The following is a 20874-nucleotide window of genomic DNA, read 5'->3' as shown; positions in this document are numbered from 1 at the left end:
ATCCAGGTGAGTGGGGATTTTGCCCACGATGGGGACATAAAATATTCAAAACTCCCATTCACATGGATTCCAGGCTACAGACTTGATAAATATAAGGGGGAAAAAAACAGCAAAACTTTCACCATATGAAAGCTTTTGCTACTAACCCATGGCAAGTTCCCTATCTATGAATAGTATCCTTGTCAAATTTGGTGATATCGAATTTTGAATTTCGAAATTTGATGAGCAGAAAAAGTGTTAGGACAGTGAAATATAATCGCTTTGGAGTAGTGAATTTGAAATGATTGTGACATATTGATCCCTTTACAAAATACAGATCTCGATCACGTAATAATGTTACAACCAGCAAAAAAAAAACCCACCAGTGTACTTACTGGAATAAAGTGAGCTAAGGAAAGACTTCACACAAGTAGATAATTAGGTATAAACCAATAATAAAACTGATATAAAAACAACAGGGAGGGCCTCTGATGTAGGTTCAAGTGACACTTTTATCAGTTTGTTCATATCTGTGGAAGTCAGAATGTGACACTAATAGTTGTATTCAATTGTTATTATAACATGTTGCATTTTATCAGTAAACGGAGTCATGAGATCCAAGCTCCTGTGGTGTTCATGCTTTGATAATCTAGTATGTCTTTGTACGGAGCTTCTCTCCTTCTTGCTTACCATGAGCAAGCAAACGCACTGGTGTTTTTTTCCTAGGTTGTAATTACACAGTGTTAATTTCTCAGTTACTAGCAGCATAATATGTCTGTAAACTGATGGAAACTGATATCCTGAGACAAGTGTTAGTTTACATATACAGGCTAGTCTTCACAAGTGAAAGTAAATATTTGTTTGTTTGTGTGTCAACAGTCAGGTGTAAAGTCATGATGACATGCTACATTTTCACCAAAGATAGATAATTTATACACAACAGTTATATCATTAGATTTTCTAACACTCACTAAAATACTGTTTCAGCCAATCAATAAGTTGACAATCGCCCCCTAACTGCAAGAGAACACTTACTTTTCTAGCTCGGCATTGAGTTGTCTGATGTGATCTTCCACTCTCTGATTTCGAATGATATGCCGAACTTTGACCACTTCTGGATCGTGTTCCCGTACATGATATCCACGCCAGTATGCCTGTATTCTGGTGGCTGCCCGTATGTCTCTGCTTCTTTGTTTTGCTATTCTGTTGATAAAGTTAGTATCTAGTTTCCTTGACGACGATCTAGAAGAGCCTTTGCTGTATTTGGATGGCGATTGTTTAGTTTTAGGGACAATGAGTTCACCTCCGTCCTTCGATAAAGTTAACTTGTACTTCTTATCGGCAGCCTTCTTACGTATGCCATCAAGGCCATTATGTACCTGAATAACACCACCACTTTCAGTGTCACTCTCCGAACCCACAATTTTATTGTTTTTCTGATTTTTAAGTGGTCGTTTCTTTTTCTCAGCTGGTGATGGTGATGGCGATCTCTTGGACTTTTTCACAGGTGTAGGAGACAACATAAGATTTGCTGCAATTCTCTGAGTGCTTTCAGTTTGATTCAGTGGTTTGATTGGTCTTTCTTCAAGTGCTTGAAAAGTCACTTTGTCTGTTGGAGACCTGTGTTTAAAGTCTTTCTTCTGTGACATCTTTGCTATTTTTTCATCGTAATGATGATGATGATGAAGCCTTGCAGGTTTAACTTTATCCTTGGGTACTGCAGCAGATTTGAGCTCCCTTTTCTGATTTCCAGTTGTACTTCCAAGGTTCAATGGTGTCCTAACGCCTTCCTTGCGATCCAGAGCACCCATGCTACCGTGATGCAGGATTGGACTGTGCCTACCTGACTGAGGTTTCACAAGACCGATATCGGCAGCAGATGCAGGTCTCTTGTAATCTTCAGCCCCTGCAATGTCTGCCATATTCTTGCTGGCATACCCAGCATATGGCGGTGCTGTTGTCGGCCTTTCATCATCATCCTGGTCTGGATCCGTTGAAGCTGGCAAATAGATGGACTCTGACTGTAGTAGACTATTATTCAGTGTACTACTGAGATCAACATCATCTGGTAAGAAAGACAAATTTAAAAACTTATGTTAAACTTGTGATTTTAGTGACTGAATGACACACCACAGTCTATGACACTTGACTCAATATCTAAATTAAAAAATAGAAACTTATACCAACTTCATCTTTAAAAGGTATACCAGTAATGAGCTTTCATTCAAATCACTCGGACAATGTAGATATAATGTAGGCTACAGCTATGATGTTGCTTTGTCAGTTAGTACTGCTTGTAGACCGTATGAAGATGGATACGATTCTGACAATGTCCCTAGACATGAAGAAGGAGAGGGACATTGTCAGAATCAAGTCCCAACTTACTCTGTCTGCAGACAGGACTGCTGTGTCAGCCAGTTAGTTTTCAGAGAAAGGACTGATCAGGGTTGAATGACACAACAGATCTTATTACAAGCTAGAGGTGCAAATAAAAGCTTACAAGCTTGAAAATGAAAATCTAATGAAGTATCTATCTATGTACTTTACATGCTGATGGGGTATCGAATCATAAAGAGAGTCCTTGAGATTCAATGCACGGATAGCACTCAACTGAGAAATCTTGAGATTTGATGCACGGATAGCACTAGACTGAAAACATCTTGAAATTCGATGCACGGACAGCACGTGACTAAAGAGTGATTTTGAGATCCGCTGCACGGATAGCACTAAACTAAAGACAGTTGTTGAGATTTGATGCACGTATAGCACCAGACTATTAAAAGACATCTTGAAATTCAATGCACGGATAGCACTAGACTAAAGACATCTTGAGATCCTATGCACGTATAGCATGAGACTGAAGAGAGATCTTGAGATCTGATGCAAGGATAGCATGTGAAAGATGCAATGCATGGATAGCATTAGACTACTATCTCTAATATCTACATAAACCCCTCACCCCCTACAGTGTTTACTTGTACATTATCAACAACTGATTTTAGAGATAGTATAAGTCTCCCAAGGATGATAGGAGTGATAGCGAAACAATGGCATTCATTCACTGATAGTCAGACAAAAAAACTAGTGATGGCATAAAGCAAGGTTGTATTTGTCAATACAGAAACAAGGCTGAATTTACTGATAGCAAAACTGATTTCCCTATTACCAAACCATCAAATCAAATCTTAGAAATGAATCCAAATAGAATAATATTTTCCTTTGTTTGATTGTTATCATGCAAGATGATAACAATAGAAACCAAACAACATTTGAAATCAAAGTGTTGTTAACATCAACACAAAACAATAACATCATCATCAATATCATCAAGACAGTCACTATCAACATCATCAACCCCACCATCCCTACTACAATCACCTACCACCATCATCCACATGACTACCTTCCCAACTGCCACTATTAACATCATCTCGATCTCTTCAACCACCACTATCACTATCAACAACCACACCATCTCTACCACCACCACCACCACCACCACCACCATGACCATCACCACCACCAATATTCCAACCACCACAATCACAATCATCAACCATCTCTATCACCATCATCCTCATGATTACACCATCCCAACCACCACTATCAACATCAACTCCACAATCTCTACCACAACCAAACCACCACCATCTTTACCACCAACCTTCCACAACCAACACCACCATCCCAACCACAACTATCAGCATCATCAACCCTACCACCATCATCATCAAAACCATCCCTCATCACTACAACAACAACCACAACCACACCACCACCACCACCACCACCACCACCAACAACAACAACAACAACAACAACAACAACAACAACAACAACAACAACAACAACAACAACAACAACAACAACATCTCACCTTGCTCTACATCTTGAAGCACCATATCCAGTAATGATTCCCTATTGTCGTGTTGACTGTGTTTGTTGTGCAGTGTGTTCTGATTGTGGTCCCCAGTCATGGGTGTTGAAGACCAGGCTTTGGTGGGTACACTCTTTGGGCTGGACACTGTGATATCTTTCTTTGGACTCCGCCTATCTTTATGGGGTGACCTCTTGCGCTTAGGAGAACTTTTAGATGGTGTTGGTGAAGATGACCGTTCCGGTTGCTTGAAGCTTGTGTCAATACTCTTCTCAGCTTCTCTCCCCCTCTTGTCTGGATTATCTTTTCCTCGATGGTCTTTTAACTGTTCTTTATAGTAAAGCTGTTTGCTGAGAATCTTGTTCAATTTTTCGTCTTCTTGTGATTGGAGCTAAAGAATGGATGATACGGAAAACACGGAAAACTTAGTTCTGAAATAACTTGCTGCTTCTGGTAAAGACCCCAATAAATACTTAAACAGACCTCAAGTCATCTATGATATGCTTGAAAATAAATTACTGTTGCCTCCCACCCCTTCTGTCAAATAATAATGTGACAATAATGTGATGTATGTCAAACTCTTTGCAGTAGCATGTAAAGAATAGTACTTACATCTGATGACATTGTTAATGGGCTCACGTTACTTAAGTACTCAACAAGCTCTGCATGATGGCCTGTCCGGAAACACCTCCCTTTACCTTGACTGTACAACCATTCAGCCTTCAGACTGGAAGGAATACACATAATGATGCAATTTTATTAACATCACAATTGCAAAGTAGAAACAAAGTAGCAACAGCAAGTACTTAAATTGATACAAAGTATCAATATTTATTGCCAAAATTGTCACAAAGTAGCAACAATGAGACCATAATTTGATACAAAGTATCAATTAAAATGTGGCAGTGTAACTCAATACAATTGATACAAAGTAGTGGTATCATTATTGACAAAAAGCAACAATACCTAAATTGATAGATATATGCTGAATTTAATTAATGATAACACTGAAGAAAAAGTAGCAAAAAATACATTAATTGATACTATGTTGCAATAATAGTATCATTTTTAAAATTAACTTGTAACAAATATTGACAATAGATAAGAAATAACCAAATTATCATACAAAACAGTAAAAATAGCAACAATGTCTAAGTTAAACAAAATAGTTACACACAAATACAAAATATATCACCCTTGACAACAAAGTGAAGATTGTCACAAAGGTATCAATGTCATAAATGTAATCTTATAAAAAAGTTTACTAAAAACAACTCAAACGACAAAAATTCAATATATACTATCACTACCTGTAAAAGTTTCAAGAGGAAGTCAGTGCCCCAATCCCCTTTTCTAATACTACAATCAGCAAAATTGAACCAAATTTGCCGGTTTATTCAAAACTTCAAAATCAGTACAAATTGTTTTTAAACACATTGTCAGATACTTAATCAACCACAACCATTATCTATAAATTCACTCACCTTTCTTTCTGGTTGACAGAATAACTATCCAGTATCTTGAGTCTTGTACACCAATTGATTACGAAAGGTCTGTAGTCAAAGCCGCTGTAGTAACAGAGTTAAGGCCAATATTCACTCAAAACTACAACCACATCACACGCAATCATTTATATCAACTATCACACGGAATCGCTGATGTCAATATGAGACTTATTTGTGTGAGTGTGATGTTTTTCAACCACCGAGACAATGGCCCCATTGTGGAAACGTTCTGACCTCTAATACTACACAATGTGACCTTGATGACGGAAGCTCTATAACTAGACTTATTTATTATACGCCTCACCTGAAGATTTGTATCTGTAATCTAACTGAATCTCGTAAACAGAAAACTAAAGGAGGATTGACATATGACTTTTGTGCACGAGCCTCAACACAGGTGCTATTATACTTTTAATCTATCTCACTCTTATAAACATAAATTACATTTAATATGGCATTTTATTTTTTATTCAAAACTGTAAGCTGGGAATCCCAGTTGGCTCAACTTTTAAAACTAAGTGTCTATTTGATATCCGTCCACATACCTTATAGGGCCTTGTAATCCAACTAAATCTAATTAGCATGAACAAAATGTCCTCAAGAATTTTCTAAAAATGTTAGGTTAGAATTCTTGATGCCAAACAGTGTTTATGTTTTGATATTTGTCAATATACATACACCTTAGTGATACAACTAAATCTACAACTAAAAATTTCTGAGAATTTTCAAAAATGTTAGTTAGAATTCCAGTTGGTGTTAGTCCATGATACAAGCAGTGTCAATGTTTTTGATATTTGTACAAAGTACATTAGTCATCCCTCTGATGTAAATTAAAGGCATGGAGTATTTGTCTTCAGATTTTTCTTTCAAATGTTATAGATGTTACATCCAGTTACGTTACTCCCTATCTTTTTGTCACCATTTAATGCCAGGTCTACACTGATTAAGAAATGACCTTACAGCTCCATCTTTGCATGTTTGAATTGGCAATGATACAACAGGTTGAGATTACTGCTAGACTTAGGTCTATTGCCCTGTGTATACATTTGGCTCGTGTTCAAGGTAATATTGAATGGGGCTGCCTTGCCTGAAGCTAACTTGTATGACTTTTTACTTGCATCACATGACTATCACTGGTGTTGATTTGAAGTTCTGCTGTCTATATATGCTTGTAATTAAGAGCTTACTAAAAATGGAAGCTACAACTGTTCAGCCCTAACCCTGAGACTTGGTTTGACAATGTCAAATGTTGGAACATATAGAGAAATCTCTAGGCTAGATATGACCAAACAAGTGATTTATTCTGGATGCCAACGTGGTACCAAATCATCTCTAACCCAAAGAGAGATCGTGAGATTCGATGAAGGATAGCACTGGGCTTATATTGATTGGAATCCATGCCAACTATGAGAAATTCCATATCACTGAGTACATGGTATCACAGATAGACTGAATTCCTGTAACAGGTGAACAGAATTCCTAGCTGTACACTTCAATGTTTACACACTCTCAACATTACACTGAATTCACATCACTACTTGTGGCATAATAGTCGTGACACTCAAAACAACCGCGGAATCCACATGATCTCAAAGAACAGTAAATAAAACTGGAAATCGAAATTCCTCTAAAAACTTCACAGCAAGTGCATTAAATTCACACTGAAGAGTGTTGAGAGAGCGGGAGAACAAAGCCGAGCATTCTGTTAGAGATACAAACTCTCTACAGATTGTATTTAAATTGAATCCCCGTGGGTCTATAGTCTTCAAATCTACCAAGCAACCAGAGAATGGTACTCTACTTGAGACAACCGTACTCAGTCTTGAATGTCTGCATAAACTTAATTTGTCATAGTTGTAATAGACTTCAATTTGTATCTATACTCTCTCAAGTATATGACCCATGACCCCCACCTCCCCTCTTGCAAAAAGTCGCGTGACAATTGTACATAAAACTATAGACCCTCCAGTGGAGGGTCTATGGTAAATCCAAACTCTGCTCATTAAAGCTTGTTCTAACATGTTTACTATTAAAGTGACGGCTAAAGAGAAAAACAACAGGTTACACATTTGTTGTAAAGTAAAGCTGTACACAGTTATCGTGTGCCTAACGCCCCATAAGAATATTTCTGTTGTCGACATAGAAACACAGTGTTCTTATTCAGACTGACTTTACGTTAGTCGTTACCAAGTATTATTTGTAATCTACAAAATATCGCCTTTAAACCTCAGCTTTGTTGCATGCCACATGTTATCCTTTAATGTATTTAAACGGGACAGTATTCAAATGTACGGTGAGGCGGTGAGAATACTTAATTCTATGTTTCCCATCACAACACATATAATGGGTTGGTTGGTCTGTCAAAAATTATTAAAAAGTAAAAAAAAAGTAAGTGTATGTTTATTTTCATTTCATAATCATACCTTAACTTTCTGAATGACTTAGAAATGACAATTAAAAGTCAGGAAACTTTGAAACATTTAGTGCATTTAATTCCCTAAATTTCAGTAATAAATGAATAATTTTCACTCAGATAATGCTCGTGGGTCATCATCATACAATCAGTGACGTCATTTTTCCAATTCTTGCCATAGAGGGCATCAATTTTTTAAAATTTATTTTGCCAGGTTAAAGGAATATAAGGTTGGTCAGGTCAGGAGAAGCATAGAGTTAACTATGGTTGCTATTTACCTGAGTTACCTAGTCTAGAGACTATCCCTTGGCTTTTAAATCTGAATATCTTTACCAAATGGACTGGACCACATCATAGACCTGAAAGCCAACGACTTGTATCTGGGCTACAGTTTCCTGGTGTTCAATTGATTCCTCATCTACATACTGTTACAACTGATTTTGTATAAAGTTTGAAAAATTCTAACAGAATTTTTTTTTTTTTTTTTTTTTTTTTTTTGAAGTATCAATCTTAAATTCTCACTGGTGTCTCATTAGGGGTATAACAATCACAATGTTTTTTATCATTTCATTTTCCTCATCTGTGTTATAGACAAGACCAAAATAACCATTGGCTCTATTTTTTATGCACTGCTAAACTATTTTTTGAACTGTACTCATCATTCACTTGTACACAAACTATCTATTCAAACTATTTCAGCTATAAATAGATGCATGGTATGTTGTTTAGTATTCAAATATAACATATTTTTACCATGTTTCTCTTGCCCTTTTGAAAATAAAAACACCATGAGGCATTCCCCACATCACATGAATGTGCTAATAAACAAACCAAACTAAAAATCAACAGGTGTATTGAGTTCAATACAGGCCTTTATGAACTGACCTGTCATCTTAACGTCTGCAGCCGCTGACTTCAGCTGATTTTATTATGTAAAATTCTGAATATATATTAATTTTGTTATCCAGAAAAGTTTAAAGGGCAATTTTGTTATCACCAAATCATACACAAGGTGTTAGTTGACTGATGTTAGTCTTCCTGGTTTAAACCTACTTATGTCAGATAAAGGTAGCTGTTGATTTAGCCTGTCACATCACCTGCACATGGATGACAAATTAGTTTGAGGGCAAGAGTTTATCTACGATAATGACACCTAAATGCCCTAAATGAAGCCGTAACCATGGTGCCATACAGTCTCTGAAATCTGTATGCACTCCAGAATTAGTTTGCCCAGTTAATCACTGGTCACCTATTTGTAACCGCCTTGGTAACCTCCTCCTGTGTTGCCAAGTCTTCTTTTGGCCAAAGCTGGGGGTCTTTTCCGACACAATGAGAACCTTGGAACGTTGCCTAAAGATCAGTTTGGCGGAAACCTAAATTTGGATTTTTTATTTATAAAGATTGTCAAATCAATTGTGAGGGATTAAGATTGGAGTTTAGATTCATGTGAGATAAACATATTTGGTTGTTATTTTTGTAATTTGGGATTCCCCTGGTATGTCAGACACATATCTTTGACATTTCTATATTAAGAATTACTACTAGACTGGGGCTGCATGGGGGAGGGACTGTAAGTGGGGGGAGGGGTGCAATAACTGCATTGTATTTACAAGCGTTCTTTGTGTTATGCCTTAATAATGGACTATAACCCTGCAAGTCCATAGTCTTGATATAAGTTGTTATTGCTAAAACGCTGCAGGACTCCATACACATTCAGGTCTTAGTAGTAATGCTATAGAAAGCCAACAAAACTGATGAACATACAGATTAGTGATTACCACAGGGTTAACACAATTTGGTTAGGACAGGACAGGGATGTAGCTAATTTTAAAAGTGGCAGGTAAACCTGAAACAGTAAGCAGTACTACCTATGAGTATGAGAGAGGCCTATGAATCTGCAAACCAATTAATATACATACATATACGAATTTCAATTTGAAGAAAATTAATATACAGTGGTTGAAACAAAGAATTGTTAAACACAAATTTCTTAAAAAAGTAGCCGGCAAGAATTTGTGGAGTAGCCAGCTACCTGTCCTTAGCTACATCCCTGTAGGAATCCTTGAAATGAATGTAACATGCAAGGATAAGGGTGGAATGGACTAGTGGTGAGTCCTGGAATGTGGGATTGGTATGTACACCAATGTGTCTGAGTGTATATATGAAATGTACTTGACCTACGGTCCTTGTTATAGTTTGCTAACAGCCTCAACAACTTGTACATACCATATAAACATGGAATGTCCATAAAGAGTGGCTTGATCTATTCAAAGCAAGGAATGCAAGTTATCTCTGATTGGTATAATCCATTCAAACCAGGTGAGACAAGTTATCTCTGATTGACATAATCCAATCAAAAGAGGTTGGTGACTTACTACCCTTATTTAGACATGCCTGTGATCAGAATGTCGTTTTATAATTGATGGACAATTAACCTGGACTTCGAAGGTGCCATGAAGTCTCCTCCTTATCACACCATCAGGGTCTATGATCAGACTAACATACATTTACTCTGAAACACATAAGTCCACAGCATACAGCAGGATACACTGAACACATCGGTACTCAAGTCAGTACTTGAAGAACTTCACATTTTCTTATGGATTGCATCTTGCTGTGTACTCTGGTGAAGTGTATATGTACGAGAATTCATATGTGTTAAGGGGAAGATTTTTCGACACCCTTAAAGCTAATTTTAATTGTCCACCATTGATAAAACTGATGTTGTGGTCGCTGGCATCTCTCTAAACATCAGTAAAAGTTAACTCTGAATGGTACAATAATTAGGACACATTACAGGCAATCACCTGTGTCAGTGGTGAGGGCCAACTTCACACAAAAATCAACTCTAACTCATGTAGCCAATCAGAAGTGTGACATGCAACCTATGTGACCTTTGAGGTATGGTCCAAAGGAAAATGTTTGGATTAAAATTTTGGGTGTACAGACAGTTGTCTGGCAGAGCTATAGAAAAAGTTGGTCTGGAACAGAAAAAATGGTTCTATTTTAATCCCTTATAGTTCAATGGGCCAATCAGTAAAAGTGAGAAAAGTCATCTCTGATTTCTCTAAAGTGTTATCCAATCATGGAAGGCAACACATGAGGTATTGTCCAATCACAGAGACACATAGCACTTTTGGTAGCAATGACACAGAGACACAAGACATTTATTTACACCTACAAACATAGTGATACCAGGCACCAATTCTGATTGGAACAACTCACATGGAATTCTTAGAAGTACACATGTTGTGTTGTGCACGTGTTGTGTTGTGCTATGTTATGTTGGAACTGTAGCTATTCAGTTTAAACATTTGTCTACCTCTTACAAAGTGAAATGAAGTTGAAGTTTAGCCAACCAACTGATTTGGACTAGAAAACAATACCCTTGTTGACTCACTCTGAATCTGAGGTGAGTGACCGATTACCTCAGTAGATACGGTACGATTATGTATTATTGTATAATACAATCATGCACTAGGTCATTCACGTTTACAGACAAAGCTCAACAAGACATATTGTACTTGTACCATTCTTACAAGACAGTAGACTACGATATACATCATGTTGTTCAGCCCTATCAGGCTTCTGAACCAGTGCTGGCTGCTCTTTACGTTTATCAATGTGAACTGTAGTGAACAACAATTACTGTTTACTTTACCAGGGTGCATGGCCAACTATAGTATACATGTATATATCGTGTGTTATTACTGTTACAGTTATAAAGTTACACAGGTTATCAAACTTTGCAACTATTACTGAAAGTGTATCAAAATGTGCAATATCAGCTTTATTTGACTCCTCTTGCATAAGGGTAATGGAGGGGGGGGGGGCAACAGTTCACATGTTGGCATGATGCCAAGAAAAATCTCCTGATGTGTTGTACAATAGGGGACTATTTTTTTTTATATATTTTTATATAAATGTAAAACTTGAGGACATAATGCGTCCTGTAGTTTGTATTTCTTCTGAAAATTATCAAACGTACACCATTATATCCTTGTTTAAAATATTACCCACACTGAAAAATATGAAAACACATTTCTGCAAGATCTTCTGGTATTTACATATAAAATAAACAACTGTTTGGACAAAGATAGGCACTTTTACACTCATTGTGATAGACTTCTACTGATAAAGCCAAATAAATAAAAAGTATTATGATTTCAAGAAAACAGCTAGTGTAAAGATATCATGTACACTATAAATGTGATGAAAGTATTAGTCCCATAAGATACGCAACAAGTACATGTATGTACCCATATTATATAAGGCAGCAGTAGTACACCTGAATTCCAGACAAGCATAGAAATGAGGTTAGCTTTCTAATAAATGACAACACTTTTTTGTTGTGGGGCAGAATGAAATAAACTGTATTTCTTGTGAGTCAATGACATTGTAATTAATCAGGAAACACACAATTTTGGTATTTCACAAGAAACTGCCGTATGTCAGCTGTGAGTGAAATTGACTTGGAGAGTATATCAGTAGGCAGCTGGTATTTTTTTCTGCATCATACTTTCTCAACTGTTTACAATACACTGGCAAGTGAAGTCAGATCAGCCAACATTATTCTGTGATATAATATAACACATAATTTTATAGTAGGTCATGCACTGTCCAGACCTTGAAGTGAACTGGACTATAGCCAAGAGACTTGGCAATGACAATATCGTTTGCTAGCTGTTGAGCCAGCTAGTCAAGTCTCTGGGCTAAACAGGTCTTACCTATATTTAGCTGCAATAATTGTAGCTTTCTTTTTATTTCACAATACTTCCTTATATTTTATTGTGTGTGACTCAACATTTTCGTTTTTACTTTTTACTTTACTTACAGGGTTTGCAATGGAGTGAGCGAAACTGCTACAGTACTGCATCTAACCTATATTGCATGTTTAAATCTAAAACAAACCCTGGCAAAGTTGAAGTTAATCACTATAAAGGATACTGTCCAGTAGTGTTTGTCATTAGCACACAGGGATTGTTCATAATAGATAACTGTTGTAGCTGTCCCAAGCAAGACAAATAGGAAACCTGTGAATTAAACAGAAGACGGGAGATATTAGTGAAACATGCAAAGATAGAATCCATAGGACATGAACATCGTAATGCAGTAAGACTACCTACCATAGCAGTGTATACAACCTGTCAAAACAACAATGCAAATTCAATACACTACATGTATATTCATGGACAAACTGTATACAATTGGAAAGATTATATACAAAATGTAGAAAGGTCTCTCCCACCCTCTTCCTTATATCTGCCTGTCTCTTACTCCTTCTCCCCAGCCCCAGTCCCCGCCATCCCCACCCCGGCTCTCTCGCTTACTCACATACAAAACACATACAAGTACAATACATAATGTATGACAGTCACTGAACATGTACTTGACATCTCAATATTAAACTCCTATGTAAATATTACGATATTAGTGTATGTAACACAGTGGCACATGAATTACTATTCAGCCTGTGTAAGAACACATGATAAGTGTCACATTTGGCTGGATAGTCAGTACACCAGTATTGCGCACACACACACACATGTGTATATACCTCAGTAATCTATAGTCCGTAGATTTACAAGAAGCTTGAAGTAGTGGTAAATCCTCTGGGAATACAGAATAGGTAGTAGTATACAGGAGTAAATATCAGTCCTCAACTTCAATCAAAGTTTGTCTGGATGCGAACGTGATCACTAACTAAATCAGTGGAGGTGTAAATCATAACGATATCGTAAAGGAACTAGACTTCTTCAAGGTAGACTCTGCAGGTAATGTGTGTTTCTTTGTCTGCACCTGTACACAGTACCACATTGGAGTGTGTTCATGCCCATGTGATCAAGTCACGTACATCAGTCTTTTGTTTGCCATCAAAGATTACACTATTGTTTTCCCCATCAACAGGACGTTACGTCTTTCTTTGTGCAGTGCTATCCGTAACTAACTGCCATGAGGCAAACACACAGTTACTAAGCTGAGTCACTTTAGTAGTTTTATAGACTATTATTCCCAGTGACACAGACCACGAGAAGAGAAGCGTCAGTACAGGTCATAAATCGCCACCGCTCACAAACAAATAAATACTAACAGTTTACAACCACCCCTACCAACACAATCACTTGAAATGTTCCCCCCAGGCACAACAATTACAAGCGTGGGTCTGTGAACTGACAAAGGTGTATTCACACATCTTAAGAATGAATAGCATGTGAAGAAACCATGAGACAGAACGAAACATGTTTGACTTGAAAATAGACAGGTGCTCATAAAGTATATCTCAAAATCAGCATACTGTAAAATCTTTAATGCCCGCAACACACAGTAAACATATACAGGTCAACATACTGAAAACATACTACAAGTCAACTAAGGATTTCCAGAGTTTAAAATAGTGCTCATAACAGGATATCCGTTCAACACAATTCTATGCGGATGTTTACCACCTATATTAAAAGTTTAATGTACTGCTATAGTATTCATACAAAACTTTGACCACTCAGCCTACAGACTTGCTGTCTCACTATCTCAAGTGAGCTCTCATTCAATAATGTTTTGAAAGGTACAAAATATAACTGCTGATTATGCGACCACAACAAGTCTAGGCTATGTGAATATTTGAAGCCACAACTTTGCACAATTACATGTATACCTCTAAGTTTTAATCAATTCTGCTATTTTATTTCAGTTTAAAAACACATAACTACAAAACTATGTAAACAATTTCACAACTACATAATTTTATGTACAATTTGTCAGTTTCAGTACTGCTGGTACACATGAAACTCAAGTGCATGTTTATCACTTCATTTTATGTATAACTTCTATGTTTGAATCGATACTGCTAGTGTTCATTTTAAAAAATTAACCATGAAACTACAAGTAGATGTTTAGCATTTTATTTTATACATAACATTTAAATTGGTACATAAAAATTTAACCTCAAAACAAAGTGAATGTATTGCATTTTAGTTTTTCAGTTTCAATTTAGTACATGCACTCGCAATATTAGAAATGTTTTAATACCTCAGAACTATGCAGATGTCCAGCAATTCATATATTTTCAACAGAACTTCTAAATTAGGAACATTGTTGCTAATATGCATGAAAATTAATATACTATAGAAAAAGTACACAGCTATAGCAAAGAAGGGTTCCCTGAAAGTAATGCTTTACCACAGTTCCTCTATCACTGAAATTTAGAGGGCCTGTGCTTTACTCAGTACAAACATGTTCATGCTCTTCCATATTGTAACACTCAATTGGCAGCACTACATGTACACTTTCAGCAATACTTTTAAATTATGAGCAGTATAGACGGTAAGTGTTAGATTAGTATGCATAAAAAAAAAGAAAACAAACTTGATTGCAAAGCTTTATTTTTAAAAAGGTACCCTGGAAGAAATGGTACGAAAGTTTGTATTTCCTTCCACCCTCTGCAACTTTAACACAGAAAAGCACTGATCCAGGAGAAATATTCAAAGTGTAAACTTGACCACTATATTATCAGAATATATCACTTATACAATAATCTGGGATACCCTGGAACTAATTCTTTACTATGCACAAAACGTTGTATGTCCTGCCATAGTGCAACTGAAACAGTGGAAAGTGTTGATCCGGGCTATGAGAGGAGAGAGATTCTAATCACAAAGTGTACAAGTGTTCCACACTACATTTTGTACAGTGCAGCACTGTTCAACAACAACATAAATGCCACTTACTGTGATAGTATGAGTACCCTGCACATGTGTAGCCACCTACAGAAGTGGTAATAGTGGGCCTTCCGAGTAGACTTTGCTCTTTTTAACTATAACTGTCACCATAACGACAGACTTCCAATGTCACTATTTTGCAACTCGTTATTTAAGAATAAAGGATGGCACAGTTAGATGAAGTGCACCTCAATGGAGTCCTTGCTAGATGCAGATCGAGTGAATAATAAAAAGACTCATGTCTCCCCTTACTCAATGGGATATACCAAACTCACATAATCACAAAATCCTTCAATTTGGGCACTCGGCCAAACCTACTAGGTAATGACAAACAAAGGGGTGGAACACAGCATCGATTATAAGATTTTCAATCAAACAAAAATAAAAGGACCCTTGATCAGCAAATATTGTTCAATTTAGATACATACGAATAAAATAAAAGAGAAAAAAATGCCAAAAGAAAAGTGAAGATATTTCATTTATTACAATAATCTATTTGAGGCAGGCCAATAAAGATGAGTATACCTCTGCAATAAGTACAACTTTGCATACAATGGGGAGATGTAGGAACAGCTAATGTTCTTTAGGATAGATAAGAACAGTCCATCAGAGTGCTGTAATCAGAAAGGAGGATTTGAAGGCTCACTGCAGGGGGCAAACAATAAAGTATTACTAGTCAAACAAAGAACATAGGAACAATAGGCTATAGTTTCTCAAAGAACAATGAAGTTGGCTAGTGCAAGCACTGCAAATCATATGGCATATGAACTGACAGAAAAAAAAAAGTAATATGATATGAACATTTTGTATGAAGGTTGCGTGTATTCAGCCGGAAGACTGGACGCAGTATTTTGTATGTACATGATATTTTAGCCGTGAAATTTGTACCTGGATGGATAAGACCCCATGGCATGAAGTATGAATACGAAGTGACCAATAAACCTTGGAAAAAGTCCAAAAAAACACTCTGTTAGACTCACAACTTACATGATTGACAGGATTGGAAAAAACAACACTCATTGAGGTTAGACCGGTCAGTACTATGTGTATGGCAGCCCTCCAACCTTACAATACATTGATCAATATAAGTTAGTGGTCGTCTACGTCCATTTGCACAGCAAAGATTAAATCTGACGGGTCAGACCTCTGTGTCACGCTAACAAAGAATGTCTGGAAAATTGGTTACCTGAACAAAAGCATACAGGTGTTGACTTGATGAAAAAGCTGACAATTACTTCTTTAGCAGCCCTCGTTAGGTTTTAAGTATGGGTAGAGGTACGCTGATGTTCTGTGTATAACATATGAACTCGTAGTAAGACTAAGAGCTACTCTTCTGCAGCACACCTTCTATTGTTGCAATCTATATAGGTTTGGTATTTTGCCAATGTAGATAACTTTTTATGACATAAAAGAGCTTTCTTGCTCAACATTTAAATACTGTATATGATGTAATAGGGAAAAACCTTGGACTGGAAAGTGTTTACATTGCATGTACAACTAGTTAAATCTAATCTTAACGGTGATGCAACAAAGAAACCATGGGGGGGGGGGACTTGACACTGCTATCATGGGTGCAATATGAAAGAATTCATGTTGTATGTACATACAAAGTATCTACAAGCACCAAATTAATCTTAACAATATGAATATCAAAGTTACCTCAAAAGCCTTTGTAATATTGTATCCAAAATTTAGGTGTGAAACAAAGATGTTTGCAAACTTAGAAAAAAAGTTACAAACAGAGTTGTCTGGCAAACTTAGAAATAAAGTTAGTAACAGAGTTGTTTGGCAAACTTAGAAAATGTTGGTCCAGAAATTAATCTTTATGGCTCCACTGATAACGCAATACTATGTGACGACCCAGGATTGAAAAATAACACTTTACATGACCATTTCAGATTAGAATTTAACTTTTACTGTGAAAAAAGAGTTGTTTGATAGATAAACAAAAATTTGGTTCTGCACAAAAGAATGATCCCATCAAATCCTTATAAAGCTCCACTGATAATGCAATGACATGAGATTGAATCGTAGCACTTTCAATTCCCATTTCAGATTAGAATTAAATTCTAGGTGTGAAAGACGGTTGTTTGATAGAGCTTTAGAAAAAGTTGGTCTAGAACAAAAAAATGAGCCCATGTAATCCTTATGGCTCCACTAAACAGATTATCACTAACGTGGTGACCCGGGACTGAAACATACCCCTTTAAGTCATTGGGTTGATTTTAATTCATCAGCCATCCGTAAACAAGAAGGACTACCTCTGGCATGTACTCAGATAATGAAGACCCTTGCAAATTTACAGGGATTTTTCAAACACCCCATGACGTAATTATTGAAGGTCACAATTTAGCAAGTTGGAACAAGAACGGATTATCTGTTCAGAAACATAAAATAAAAAATAATAACAGGTAATAAACAAGCGTCCATTGTATTAACTAACCTATTGTTCTGTTTTGTTTTCTATCAAAGATGATTTAAGCCAAGCACTGCTAATCTTATATTTCATAACAAAAACCATGATAGTAAACAAAATGGACTGTTATTTTGTTTGTCCAATATGTCCAGTTCTGAATAACTCAAACAGCTTTCAGCTACTAAGCTATGCAATCATTTCAGCCAAGCACTTTCTAATCTTGTGTTTCATAGTAAAAACCACAATGGTAGTCAAACAGACAATTATATCACTTGAAACTTTCTCCACTATTTAAGTCTAGTTTTGAATAGCTTAAATAGCTTATTCAGTTACGAAGTCAAGCAGTAACATTTGATATCAGCCAAGCTCTTTTCATCACGTGTTTCAAAGAAAAAACTCAATAGTTAGTTAAAATGTACAATTATACTTCACGGTTGTTCAATAGCTCCAATTCTGAATAACTCAAATGTTTTATTCAGCTACTTACAAGCAGTCACATTTGATTCAACCAAGCACTATTAATCTTGTGTTTCATGGTAATAGGTACATGTATATGTCAAAGAACAAATGGATTAGCTGTGTTTGAGCATTCTGCCGACTGCATTCTTCACTGTACCTCCCCATAGAACTCTCTCATCAGATGCCGACACATTGGAAACTAGCACGTTTTTTTTGTCGCCTCTCCATGTGTGTTTATTTGAAATCATTGCCTACAGTAGAATTTCAGTCAGACAGTTATCCTACTTGATGCATTGTCAATACCATTAGTTCCAATGAAGTTTGGTATTGTTGTTGTGTCGTTTGTTCCACTGTCTTTCAGCCCCCAGTAGCAAATTACATTTTACTTGTTGAATTTATATTCTACATGTAGCCACTTGCACTAGGGGGGGTGAGATATTCCTACCCTGGGATAATCAAGGTGGTGAAAATTCCCAACGGAATGATAGATATATTGTTGGTTTTTGGATCTTTGCCACCCAGATTGAAAACGTCCAGATACATTATAAGTGGATGATTGTTTGCTATTCACAGGACTTGTCTTGTCATGCTTGGAGAATGTGACAACAAAACAAAAGCTATTTAATCAAATACAGAACACACACTAAGTTTATAGGACCATGCAAATATCTAATATTCAAAGTTGCAGCCATAACATAGAAAGAACAAACAAACAAATCGAAAAGATAAACCTCATACTTTCTCTCATCTTGCAAATACAGAGAGACAAATAACCACAAGGACCTGTGTGCAGTCACGTTTCTTATAAGTCGTATTTGCCATGACAACAGACATTATGCAACAAACAGTTAGTTCTTTTCTCCTTTTCTATTGTCATAATGACCTAACTGAAGCTGTGTAGATTTCAGGGCTAGACAGTTCAACACAATGGGGTATTGTTATTTCGATGTCAATGTCCGCTGATCAAATGCAAAGGCTAGATGACATTCATGTGCACAGTACTGAATCCAAGAACACGCATGTGTGTGTGTGAGTGTGAGTGTATCTTTGTGTGTGTATGTATGTATGTATGTATGTATGTAATATGTATGTATGTATCTATGTATGCATGTCTGTCTGTCTGTCTGTCTGTCTGTCTGTCCGTGTGTGCGTGCATGCATGCATGTGTGTGTGTGTCTGTGTGTGTGTCTGTGTGTGTGTGTGTGTGTGTGTGTGTGTGTGTGTGTGTGTGTGTGTGTGTGCATGTGTCAATGTATGCATGTGTGCATACTTGAGTGTGTATGTCTGTGCGTGTGCACATGCAGGAATTGGTGGAGTTGGAAGGTCTGGGTTGCTTCTGCTGAAAGGTATGGTTGAAGGTGACAACCAGATAGATGCATGTCATCTGATGAAATATCATCATTGGATGGGAAAATCTGTATGTCACTGTCAGGATGTGATAAACAGACAGATACAATCCATACATATGTCTTTGCAGTAACCAGGTAAACAATTACTATACTGTTAAATGATGAAATCTCATTTGTTGAGGGGCAAGTCTCTCTGACAAAGGGTGGAGATCAGATTGACAAGTACCACATTGTACTAACCAACGATGTATTAGTACCCACTAATACATCTATGTACTATAGTCATTCCAAATTACAAAATAGGATATAGCCAAGCTCACCACAAGATGGCAATCTGATAAACACATACCACAATAGTATATACCGCTTAAAATGCCAAATTTAGAATAGGATTAAAATTTTGATGCGAAAAACTGTTGTCTTGCAGAGATATAGTAATCCTTATGACTGATGAAATAACAGGAATGCAACAATCTGGGATGGAAACCTTGGCCTTTAGTTTAGACAGGAAGCATTCACCAGATAGTCTAGAGACTAGCTGCCGGATTTGAATCTGAAGAGCTTTGCAGATTCAAACCATTTTGACACAACTGGCCCTAGCAACCATGGCCATGCCCTTAGCAACAGTGAAGTGATAATGCCTATTACAAGGATAACAACTGAGACAGGTAGGTAAGTGAATAAAGAATCAAAAAATGTATGTTAACATGCCTAGCAACAAGACCACACCCATGGCAACATACATCCAAATGATGGTTTATACTGCAAAGATGAAAACTGGGAAGGGTAGGCAAGTGAATAAAGATTCCAAAAATGTATGCAAATATGCCTAGCAACAAGACCACACCCATAACAACAGCCAAATACAGTTGTGCTACAACACCATTGGCGCTATTTTTTTTTAGAATGTCATGTGTTCCCATTGTAGCTAATGACAGCATCTATGGCATCAGTGAGGGGGAACAATAAATTTTCACTTTCTTAAATTTATTTGTGTGTATTTGTAGAACCTACCTCGTTTAAGTCTGTAATTTCATTCTCAGCCAGTGACAAGATTTCAATTCCTATTGGAAAGTATGCTGGGACACTTCGTAGAGATGTCAAAATATTGCCATGGAGAAGTAAAGTCTGAAATACAAAATACAGAAGTCCAAACTTCAG

General features: G+C 36.7%; 1 protein-coding gene across 1 annotated transcript in view; it reads right to left on the bottom strand.

The window, feature by feature from the left end:
- Positions 1-20874, bottom strand: part of LOC144433219 (uncharacterized) — a 60788-nt gene that overhangs the window by 6928 nt on the left and 32986 nt on the right. The window contains exons 5-10 of the mRNA XM_078121528.1: positions 20728-20841; positions 12722-12807; positions 5341-5424; positions 4469-4583; positions 3857-4247; positions 1015-2044 (exon numbers count right to left, since the gene is read on the bottom strand). Coding sequence (XP_077977654.1) covers positions 1015-2044; positions 3857-4247; positions 4469-4583; positions 5341-5424; positions 12722-12807; positions 20728-20841 — 1820 coding nt within the window. The remainder of the gene's footprint in view (positions 1-1014; positions 2045-3856; positions 4248-4468; positions 4584-5340; positions 5425-12721; positions 12808-20727; positions 20842-20874) is intronic.

Source organism: Glandiceps talaboti, chromosome 3 (assembly GCF_964340395.1).
Source record: "Glandiceps talaboti chromosome 3, keGlaTala1.1, whole genome shotgun sequence".
Classification (NCBI taxonomy): domain Eukaryota; kingdom Metazoa; phylum Hemichordata; class Enteropneusta; family Spengelidae; genus Glandiceps; species Glandiceps talaboti.
This window is presented reverse-complemented; position numbering and strand designations above follow the sequence as displayed.